At 46.3% G+C, this 12,420-nt stretch overlaps 1 protein-coding gene across 1 annotated transcript in view; it reads right to left on the minus strand.

Moving 5' to 3' along the window:
* The window catches only part of LOC143482222 (NACHT, LRR and PYD domains-containing protein 12-like), a 59,811-nt gene extending 49,266 nt beyond the window's left edge, over nucleotides 1–10,545 (minus strand). The window contains 3 exon segments of the mRNA XM_076980526.1: nucleotides 1,404–1,511; nucleotides 8,000–8,077; nucleotides 10,399–10,545. Coding sequence (XP_076836641.1) covers nucleotides 1,404–1,511; nucleotides 8,000–8,040 — 149 coding nt within the window. The 5' untranslated portion in view covers nucleotides 8,041–8,077; nucleotides 10,399–10,545.
* Nucleotides 10,546–12,420: the final 1,875 nt, after the last annotated feature.

Here is a 12,420-nt window from a genome sequence, read left to right on the forward strand (position 1 = left end):
ACTGCCTGTATATAGGGAAAGTCTAGTCTACTACAGGTGTGGATCAATAATGAGGAGAGGAGGATCTGGGTAGGTGTTGCTGGGGTTTCTGGGTATTGGAGGCTCCTGAGTTGTGCCTCATGACTGTCCAAAACTCAATGCACATTTTAGGTCACGGACCAAACTTTTTATTTAACTCTTCTACTTTCATCACTACAACCAGGAGAACATCCTCACCTCATCACTACAACCAGGAGACCATCCTTATCTCATCTCTACAACCAGAACACCATCATCACCTCATCACTACATCCAGGAGAACATCCTTACCTCATCACTACAACCAGGACACCATCATCACCTCATCACTACAACCAGGACACCATCATCACCTCATCACTACAACCAGGAGACCATCCTTACCTCATCACTACAACCATAACACCATCCTTACCTCATCACTACAACCAGGACACCATCCTCACCTCATCATTACAACCAGCAGAACATCCTCACCTCATCACTACAACCAGGACACCATCCTTACCTCATCAGTACAACCAGGAGAACATCCTCATCTCATCATTACAACCAGGAAAACATCCTTACCTCATCACTACAACCAGGACACCATCATCACCTCATCACTACAACCACAACACCATCCTTACCTCATCACTACAACCACAACACCATCCTTACCTCATCACTACAACCAGGACACCATCCTCACCTCATCACTACAACCAGGAGACCATCCTTACCTCATCACTACAACCAGGACACCATCCTTACCTCATCAGTACAACCAGGAGAACATCCTCACCTCATCATTACAACCAGGAAAACATCCTTACCTCATCACTACAACCAGGACATCATCATCACCTCATCACTACAACCAGGAGACCATCCTTACCTCATCACTACAACCAGGAGACCATCCTTACCTCATCACTACAACCAGGACACCATCCTTACCTCATCACTACAACCAGGACACCATCCTTACCTCATCACTACAACCAGGAGAACATCCTCACCTCATCATTACAACCAGGAGACCATCCTTACCTCATCACTACAACCAGGACACCATCCTTACCTCATCACTACAACCAGGACACCATCCTCACCTCATCAGTACAAACCAGGAGACCATCCTTACCTCATCACTACAACCAGGAGACCATGCTTACCTTATCACTACAACCAGGAGACCATCCTCACCTTTCATCACTGCCACATTCAGTCTCTCTGAAGTGAAGGTCTCAAAAGAACACACAGAGCACTCACATCATCATAACTTGAGTTCAATATGGAAAATATTATGGTTCTTAAGTGATCTTAAAGAGTTGAATAATAGAACAAAGGAAGGAGCAAATTTTTAATTCCTCAGAGTCACATTTCTACATCATCATTACCTGAACTCAGTAGGATTCTCTCCTGCTCTGAAGAGATGTGGAAGTTCCATTGACCAGTCACTCTTCATGGACACACAGCTGGGTTCAGGTGAGTCGGATCTCTTGAAACTAACACACAATAGAAAAAATCATTAATGCCTAATTGCTAATATTGGTGGAATTTCTATTATTACAATTTCTGTTTAACATTTATTGTTAACAAATTATATTTATAAGATATGTTGGAAAAATTACAGTTTTTACCGAAAATAAACTATTATAATAAATATTATATAAATTGTTATAAAGTAATACTAACTCAGACTTCCAGATTAGGAAAATCATTTTTTTCAGTCCCTGGGGCTACTGGAGTTAACCTGTTACATTCTGTTTTACTGCCAAAGTCTAAATTAAAATGGACTCAAAGTTGTAGTGTATGGGCTAAAGTAATCATCTCATAGACCCAGAGCTCACTTCCACATTGATGTTACTCTTTGAGAACTCCCTGCTCACGTTGAGGATGCAGAAGTCTGTGTAGTCTTTGTGGATGGGCAGTAATTGTTCTGGGTTAATGTTTCATGTTCATCCTTCACAACATCTGGATGATTTGATTGTTTCTTTCTACAGGCCACTCAGATGTTTGCCCAGTTCCTCATTACCTTGAGACTGGGTGACTGTAACTCACTCCTGGCTGGTTCCCCTATGTGTGTCTCCAGACTGTTTCAGCTGATCCAGAATGCAGCAGCACCGCTGGTGTCAGGAATGTCACCTGATAGCCATTAAGGACTCAGCTGTTCCTCATCACCACGCCCACATTCCAGGCATTCATATACACCGTCATCACAACACCTCGTCGCGAAGTATTGCCAACTATGTTGCGTACCGAGCGTTATCATACCCTGCTGTTTCTCCTGTGTACCGACCTCTGCCTGTTCCCTCGACCCCGTCTTCTGCCTAGCCCTCAGGTACCGTACGGACTCTGCCTTCCCGTTACGACCCCGGACCGGATAGACCACTCCCAACAAACGGCATTAGATCAACTCCGTTTATGCATTAACATCTCGCATTCTCTAGTTGTATCTATCTGCCAAATAAAGAGCACTGTGCTTTTGCATAAGGATCCCTCTCTGTCTCTCTTTAACGTTACAAAATACTTCGCCCTTAACATGGATCCTGCAGAAGCTCAAACCTATCCGGAGTGCATAGCAGCCAGCATCGCGGCGTTGAAGGAGGAAATCACACTACTTACCGAGACGACTCGTAACCAAGGGATTACCATCCTGGCTCTCTCGGAGACCCTCCATCAAGCCACCACCGCGCAGAACCTCGGTACTCCTAGTCCCGTAATAGCCTCCGTGTTACCCTCCGGTATTCCTGTCGCTGTTCCGGAGCGGTACGACGGATCCCCTGAACGCTGTAGACACTTCCTGATGCAATGTGCGTTGTACTTCATGTACCATCCTACCCAGTTCCAGACCGAACGCCAAAAGGTTCATTTCATCGTCTCCTTCCTTACTGGAGAGGCAGGTGCCTGGGGAACAGCCCTGTGGAACTGTGAAGATCCTGTTCTGGAGTCGGAAGATCAGTTCACAGCCCTCGTTCGGTTGGTCTTCGATCATCCCGCAGCGGGGCTGGACATCGGCACACAGCTGTGTGAAATACAACAAGGAGGACGCAGCGCAGCCGATTACGCCCGGGAGTTCCGCACGTTGGCTGCAGGGAGTGGCTGGGGGGACTCAGAACTGAAGACCGTGTTCCGACGCGGCCTTAGCATCGACCTCCAGGTGGAATTAGCCTGTCAGAGTGACGACCTGTCCCTTACAGAGTACATGCAAGCTGCTGTAAACGTGGATAAAATATTAGCCACTCACCGTCCCAACCGTGAGAGATCTCCTGTGTCAACTCCCCGTGTTCAGTCTTCCAAACCCCTCGGCGAGACACCCCATGCCTTCCCAGACCCCGTACGATTGAGCAGGTCTCCCCTCACGCCGAAGGAACGGGCTCGTCGTGTCCGCGAGGGCCTGTGTGTTTACTGCGGTGAGGAGGGTCACTTCCGGGTTGGCTGTCCTACACGTCCAATCCACTCCAGAGACAGATCGCCCTCGCAAGAAAGAGTAAAAACACCGTTGTTTTTCATTAGTGGTAGGTCCCAGCTTAGCCTTCCCATACTACTCACCTGCGGTGGTATCACCAATCACTATTCGGCTTTAGTGGACTCTGGTGCCGGAGGTGATTTCCTAGACACGGACTTAGCCAAATCGCTAAACATTCCCACCGAACCAGTGAAACCCCCACTACACATAAATGCTGTCAATGGTCAGCCTATCGGTGACGGCATGGTGACCGTACGTACCAAGCCTGTCGTTCTCCGAGTTGGTATGTTCCACACAGAGCTGAGACAGTTCTACCTGGTGTCCTCTCCCCGAGATCCAGTTATACTCGGTTTTCCTTGGCTAAGGACACATGATCCAGAAATTTCATGGAGGACTGGAGAACTCACCAAGTGGCGACCACAGTGTTTAGAATCCTGTATACACCTACCTCTCCGTTCCACTACGGTGGAGAGTCCCGACACGCCCCTCTCTAGAGTCGTACCTGAACAGTACCAGGAGTATAAGGACGTCTTTAACAAGACTCAGGCCAGTCTATTACCCCCTCACAGACCTAGCGATTGCGCCATCGACTTTCTCCCCGGGTCGTCTTTGCCCAAGAGATCCAAGCCATACCCTCTCTCCCGTCCCGAAGATGCCGCGATGGAATCTTACATCAGTGAAGCACTGCAGAAGGGGTTCATCCGCCCATCGACGTCCCCAGTAGCAGCCGGATTCTTCTTCGTGGAGAAGAAGGGGGGTGGACTACGTCCCTGTATTGATTATCGTGCGCTTAATGCTGTCACCTCGAAGTTCGCTTACCCCCTTCCCTTTATCTCTGCTTCGCAAGAGCGATTGATGGGAGCGACTGTATTCACCAAACTGGACCTGAGGAGCGCTTACAATCTGATACGCATACGGGAGGGGGATGAGTGGAAAACTGCCTTCGTTACTGCTCGAGGCCACTATGAATACCTGGTGATGCCCTATGGGCTATCAAACAGTCCGTCAGTATTCCAAGCCTTTATGGACGATATCTTCCGTGAGATGATAGATCGTTTTGTCTTCGTTTACATTGACGACATCCTGATTTATTCTCCCTCACTCACCGAACACGTCCAACATGTCTCCGCTGTCCTGCAACGTCTCCGGGAGAATAAACTGTATGTGAAAGCTGAGAAGTGCGAGTTCCACGTTTCTACCGTCTCGTTCCTAGGATGTACCCTCTCGCCGGGCCAAATGCACATGGATGCGGATAAGGTGGATGCAGTGACTAACTGGCCGGTACCTCGTTCGACGAAAGAACTGCAACGGTTCCTGGGATTCGCGAACTTCTGCCGTCGTTTCATTAGGAGCTTCGGTTCGATAGCGGCTCCTCTCACCGACCTCCTGAAAGGGGGGAAGAAGACGCGCTTCGTGTGGTCCTCCAAAGAGCATCAAGCGTTCAACACGTTGAAAACAGCGTTCACCAGTGCACCCATATTGCACCTCCCGGATCCTAAACTCCAGTTTATCGTCGAGGTTGACGCATCGGAGGTGGGTGTGGGCGCTGTTCTATCCCAACGACAAGGAGACCCCCCTAAACTGTTTCCCTGCGCTTACTTCTCAAGGAAGTTGAAACCGGCCGAAGTAAACTACGACGTGGGAGATAGAGAACTCCTGGCTATGAAACTAGCACTAGAACAGTGGCGTCATTGGCTGGAGGGCTCCGAACATCCGTTTATAGTATATACTGACCATAAGAACCTAGAGTATGTGAAGTCCGCCAGACGATTGAACCCGCGCCAGGCAAGGTGGGCTCTGTTTTTCTCCCGGTTTAAATTCTCAGTGTGTTACAGGCCCGGTTCCAAGAATACCAAGGCGGATGCTCTGTCTCGGATCCACGACCGATCAGCGAGCGATGAGGCGCCGGTGCATATTCTCAAGGACTCTTGCTTCCTCGACCTCATAAGATGGGATGTGCAGGACGACTTGGATGCGGCTTTACTCACTGACCCCAGTCCCGAAGACTGTCCCGAGGGTAAGCAATATGTCCCGGTGTCGTTGCGAGGGCGAATCCTCCAGCTCGCCCATGACACGGCAGGAACTGGACACCCTGGCATCACTCGCACTCGCCACCTCATCGCTCGGAAGTATTGGTGGCCATCGTGGGAGGATGACATTCGCGACTACGTACTCGCCTGCGAAATATGCGCTCAGTCGCGGACTCCACGCACCTTACCCACGGGTAAACTCCTCCCGTTACCTATCCCACGTCGGCCATGGTCACACATAGCGGTCGACTTTGTTACCGATCTGCCTGTCTCAGGAGGCAATACCGTAATCTTTGTTGTAGTGGACAGGTTTTCGAAAATGTGTCGTCTGATTCCTCGCCCCAAGTTACCTACAGCCATGGAAACAGCATCGGACATCTTCCACTACGTCTTCCGGATCTATGGGCTCCCAGAAGACATCCTGTCCGATCGAGGGGTTCAGTTCACCTCGCGCGTCTGGACCCAGTTCTGCAAACTGCTCGGAGTGACAGCCAGCCTGACGTCAGGATATCATCCCCAGTCCAATGGTGAGGTGGAGCGGTACAACCAAGAACTGGGCCGGTTTCTACGCCAGTACTGCGCATCTCAGAGAGACTGGCATAAATATCTCCCCTGGGCTGAGTATGCACGCAACTCCATAATACACTCCTCCACCAAACTCACTCCTTTCCAAATCGTCTACGGCTATCAACCCCCGTTTTTCCCATGGGATGAGACGCCCTCTGATATCCCTACACTAGACGAGTGGCTGACGCGCAGTGCTCGGACCTGGGAACAAGCTCACGTTCAGTTGAGACGTGCCCTCCATACCCGCCGCATGAATGCTGATCGCCGTCGTCTCCCGGCCCTGATCTATCACCCTGGTCAGCGAGTATGGCTCTCCACTAAGAATCTCAACCTGCGTCAGCCCTGCCGTAAACTCAGTCGACGCTACATCGGACCGTTTAAAGTGCTGAAGAGGGTTAACGCCGTAACCTACAAACTTCAATTGCCCCCTCATTATCGCATTAATCCCACCTTTCATGTGTCTCTCCTTAAGCCTGTCCATTACAGCCCCATGTCTGTCTCATCTGTTCCTGCCCGTCCCCCGGAGCCGCTGGACATCGACGGTCGGCCGGCGTATATCGTCAGGGAGCTGCTGGAGTCCCGACGTCGGCGTGGTGGTCTCCAATACCTCGTCGATTGGGAGGGCTTCGGTCCTGAGGAGAGGACCTGGGTGGCCGCACGGGACGTACTCTGTCCCTCGCTCATCGCCGACTTCCACGCTGCCCATCCGCATTTTCCTGCCCCCCGGGGCCGTGGCCGTCCGCCTTTGCGTCGTGGAGCGTCAGGAGACGCTCCGTTGAGGGGGGGTACTGTCAGGAATGTCACCTGATAGCCATTAAGGACTCAGCTGTTCCTCATCACCACGCCCACATTCCAGGCATTCATATACACCGTCATCACAACACCTCGTCGCGAAGTATTGCCAACTATGTTGCGTACCGAGCGTTATCATACCCTGCTGTTTCTCCTGTGTACCGACCTCTGCCTGTTCCCTCGACCCCGTCTTCTGCCTAGCCCTCAGGTACCGTACGGACTCTGCCTTCCCGTTACGACCCCGGACCGGATAGACCACTCCCAACAAACGGCATTAGATCAACTCCGTTTATGCATTAACATCTCGCATTCTCTAGTTGTATCTATCTGCCAAATAAAGAGCACTGTGCTTTTGCATAAGGATCCCTCTCTGTCTCTCTTTAACGTTACAGCTGGTCTTAAACCTTCTGGAGTTCTCCCATGTCTCCCCACTCCTGTGTTCCCTTCACTGATCTCCTGTAGCTGCTGCTTCAGATCTAAAACCCTGATGTTCACCTTCAAAGCCAAACGTGGACCAGCCCCTCTGTCTGATCACACCTAGAACACTTCAAGCTTCAAAAACAACCCAGCTTTACCTGCCTAATGTCCTATCTTCCAACACACATAGAAGACAAAAATCAGGACTCTTCTGTCTTAACACCAAGGTGGTGAAGAAATCTTTAATATAAAAGAATGACCAATAACTGTGTTACCATGATGTGACAAGCATCCCCTGTGTAACATGGGGGGTTGCCAACAGCAGGGAAAAACCCTAGGATGTTCAGTAGCTGGCTGGCCAACCACCATTGGGTTTTTTAAGAGGTAAGAACCCAAGTGCTAGGTGTCTGAGAGGGAGACAAACAAAAACCTCTGCTAGTAGAATGTGGCTGACAAAAAGCTCTGGTCATAGTAAAACCAGAGGAAAAGCAAACATAGGACGCCAGGGGAAGAGCTGGCTACCTCAATGACTGAGAAAAAAAAACAAAAATACCTTACCTAAACAAATGCCTTAAAACAGGTAAGTAGAGTTTTGAAAACTTGAGAGTGGTCAAGAAATGCGCAGAGAGAAACCAGAGAAACTTGGAAAAGATATCCCAGGAGGGAAATGAGGATTAGGAGAAAAAGCTATGTGTGTGTGTGTGTGTGTTGTTCTTACCTCTCTCCTTTCTGTTTGTGCTGTTCCCCAGAGACACTCATTCTGGAGGTCACGTCTCCTACAGGTTACAGCTGTAAGCTTACACACACACACACACACACACACACACCCATGCAGATAAATAATGCAGGACACATTATCAATTACAGTACTGACTATTAGGGGTGTATTCAACTAAGGATTTTCATAGTCGAATCTGATTCGTCAGCTTTCCCCTTTAGTCGACTAATAGTCGACTAATGTTTTTATATATATTTTTTTTTATTTAGACCACCTTAAACGGGATCCCGTTCCCCGATCCCATCAGGACTTTTTTCCTCTTCAAAGTAAAAACCTAAAACACTCAGATAAATGAATAAACACGGTTGGTTGGCTTTATTCAGCTTTTACTTATTTTTTTATGAAACGTTAGAGAACATTAACCGTCAGTGCGCATTGCGCATATCGAACTGTCAGACAGGCACTGTGCAAAATGTCACAAAATATTTTAAATAAAATATGCCTGCCTGAAAATATAAAAAATTGCCACACAACAGCAAAATACAAGGAAAGGTTAAAGTAACGGAGTTTAAAAGCAAACAACAACAAAAAATGTTTATAGGCTACTTGCCGAGATGCACCGCGACGAGACGAGACGACGCGACTGAAACGACAAACGTTTTTTTTCGCCTTACGCGTTTTAAATGGTATGTCATGTTGGTTGTTGTCGTACGAAATGAAAGACGTTGATGACATAACTTGCACTTTACTTTGTTTGATTCATCTTTATGTTTTTCAAAATACTTTTGAAGTTTTTAAGTAGCCAGTTTTTTAGCAGGTGCTCCGCGTATTCTGTAGCGTGTTCAGCTCCGCTCGTTTGGATTGTGCAACAGCAGGGTGTGATTTATTAATGTGTAGTAAGGAAGATGCCTATTGGTAATGCGCAAACATCATTTTTAAATATTTATTAACAGAAATTAGGATGATTTTATTTGACAAAAGGCTATATATAACGAAAACAAAGACATTTCATGTAACAACTAATGCTTAGCTGCATCCTTGGGCACCCCCATGCAGTTATAATGGTACATTCGACTATGACGTTCATAGTTGACTAGGGGGTATAGTCGACTATAGTCGAATCAGCGACAGGTCACCCCTACTGACTATATTACATTATTACAACAAAGATCTTTGAATATGTGGATTACTCTGTTCCTGCTTTGGTGTGTTAGTTTGTGGTGAAGGATGGAATAGCGTGATATCTTGCTTATATGTGAGTACTCTTGTGAATATGTGAGTTCTCTTGTGAATTAAGTAGAGCTCTAGTGATTTGTAGGTGGCAATTCTGCCACCATACAAGTGACAGCAGAAAACAGTGTTAAAATCACCATACAGGTGACAGCAGAAAACAATGTTATAATCACCATACAGGTCAGAGCAGATAACAGTGTTATAATCACCATACAGGTCAGAGCAGATAACAGTGTTATAATCACCATACAGGTCAGAGCAGATAACAGTGTTATAATCACCATACAGGTCAGAGCAGATAACAGTGTTATAATCACCATACAGGTCAGAGCAGATAACAGTGTTATAATCACCATACGGGTCAGAGCAGATAACAGTGTTATAATCACCATACGGGTCAGAGCAGATAACAGTGTAATAATCACCATACAGGTCAGAGCAGAAAACAGTGTAATAATCACCATACAGGTCAGAGCAGATAACAGTGTTATAATCACCATACAGGTCAGAGCAGATAACAGTGTTATAATCACCATACAGGTCAGAGCAGATAACAGTGTTATAATCACCATACAGGTCAGAGCAGATAACAATGTTATAATCAACATACAGGTCAGAGCAGATAACAGTGTTATAATCACCATACAGGTCAGAGCAGATAACAGTGTTATAATCACCATACAGGTCAGAGCAGATAACAGTGTTATAATCACCATACAGGTCAGAGCAGATAACAGTGTTATAATCACCATACGGGTCAGAGCAGATAACAGTGTAATAATCACCATACAGGTCAGAGCAGATAACAATGTTATAATCAACATACAGGTCAGAGCAGATAACAGTGTTATAATCACCATACAGGTCAGAGCAGATAACAGTGTTATAATCAACATACAGGTGACAGCAGATAAAAGTGTTATAATCACCATACGGGTCAGAGCAGATAACAATGTTATAATCAACATACAGGTCAGAGCAGATAACAATGTTATAATCACCATACAGATCAGAGCAGATAACAGTGTTATAATCACCATACAGATCAGAGCAGATAACAGTGTTATAATCAACATACAGGTGACAGCAGATAAAAGTGTTATAATCACCATGCAGTCAACATATAACTTATCAGAAATGTTTTGAGCTAACTGAATTAAATTTACCTGGTTAACAAGACAGAAAGAAAGATTCAGTAGAGTGATTTTTTCTATTACTGCTGTCTGTCTTCAATAACATCATCTTCTGGAGTTTGAAATTCTTATTGTTGTGAATCTACAGCACACACTCAGACACTCACCAGTTTCCTCTGAAATAATTTATATGTCCGTCCTAAAATGATGATTCAGCACAGTCTCTCTCACTCTGATCATAACCTGTAAGTCCTGTTCAGTTTCTCATTTGACTCTGCTGGAGGTGGAGACTCCAGGTTCAAGTGTTATCTTCATATTTTAACAGATCAGTCTCCTACTGGTTTCAGTGCTGAATATGAGGAAAAGGTCTAGAGTGGGTCACAGGTAAGACTGTGGTGAAGAATGCAGCCAGACTGGTACATGTACACTCCTACCCAAACATGTAGAACTACTGGAAATAAATTACATCTGGCTCATCTGAGAACAGTGCTCAGATCAGTAGTAGAGCTAAATGTGTATTTGAACATAACATGCAGGTCCCAGGTCAGAGGCCCCACTTGCTCATACAGTAGCTGAACAGACCTGCCCAGAGTCTGTTACCAACACAGGTAAGAGTGTTGTACAGCATTTTCATGATGAATTGATAAGAGATCAGCCCAAATTAAGGAGGGATTTTTATACTGATTGTTTTATACTGAGGCTTGAGTGAGTGCTGTTTAATAACTTTACTGATGAGACACTGTTCAGAGCTTCTAGTCAAACCCAGTTAGAGTCAGTGAGCAGTGATCTGAATCAGGACACTGGACTGGATTCCTGCTGTTCACACTAGAATTTATGTTTGGATCAGAGGCTTTCACCACAGACTAATGTTAGGTTGTTAAATGAATGCATACTTTACTGAGCACATGGCATAGAACATTCCTTCTTCTCCTCTGCCTTCCTCTCCTACAGTATACAGTGCCTCCTAGTGGAGGATCTAATTAGAACTCTATAGAACACAACATTTCCCTCACACCAAAATAATTATACCTTCTAGGAAATAAGTGTTGATTACCAACATAAACATCGGGTAAGCTTTACACATAAGACTCTCATCACATGACCCACTTTACTCTGTCACATAGTCCTTCAGCCATATGGGCTCTCGTCTAGCACGTCCTTCAGTTCTAGTGTTGACAACACTGATGCTTGACTGTTGATTAGGTCTGTTATGCTCTTTAGAGGCCAAGCTGAATTCTGCAGGCAACATTGCCAGGTGCGAAGTGTCCCATATCCGACCATCGGTGAGCTGGTAACTATGCGTTCCACTTGTCCGTACAATTTGGAGAGGCTCAGTGAACCTTGACTTTCCTTTCTTTACATGAGTTGGCTTTCTCACACGCACAAAATCACCTTTCTTGAACTTTGGTGTTTGTGCATGTCGCTTGGCATCTGTGTAAACTTTCATTTTCTGTTGCTGTTCTCTCACTCGTTTTTTTAGTTCTCTGTTTTCTGGGCTCAGTCGGAGGGAGGACATTCAGCTTTGTCCTCATCTTTCTTCCAAAAAGGAGTTTGAACGGGGATTTCCCAGTGGTTGCGTGAGGAGTAGCTCTATATGATTGCAGAAATGTTATGATAGCTTCCTTCCATAGCTTCCTCTCTTTTTCTGCTGTGAGTATAGCATGCTTAAGAACTTTGTTCCATCTTTCTACCGCCCCATTGCCTTGAGGGTGATATATTGACAAGCGGATATGCTTAACATCTCTATCTTTGAGGAATGAAGCAAACTCAGATGAGAGGAACTGGGGCCCATTATCTGTGACAAGCTCGAAAGGGTTCCCTTTCTGACTAAAGACAGAGCTCAGAAAAGCAGAGACAGTGTGCTCAGTCACTTGTGAAACAAATGCTATTTCTGGCCATTTTGAGTGGTAGTCTACCAGAGCAAATCTGCATTCAGAAGGGCCAATTTCAAAAGGACCTACGATGTTCATGGCAAGTTTCTGCCAGGGGCTATCAGGGTAGTCTACTGGAGTCAACGGAGCAGGAGCCGTTCTTGCAGTCTTGTCATTCAGTTGG

The sequence above is a fragment of the Brachyhypopomus gauderio genome, chromosome 18 (genome assembly GCF_052324685.1).
Source record: "Brachyhypopomus gauderio isolate BG-103 chromosome 18, BGAUD_0.2, whole genome shotgun sequence".
Taxonomy (NCBI): domain Eukaryota; kingdom Metazoa; phylum Chordata; class Actinopteri; order Gymnotiformes; family Hypopomidae; genus Brachyhypopomus; species Brachyhypopomus gauderio.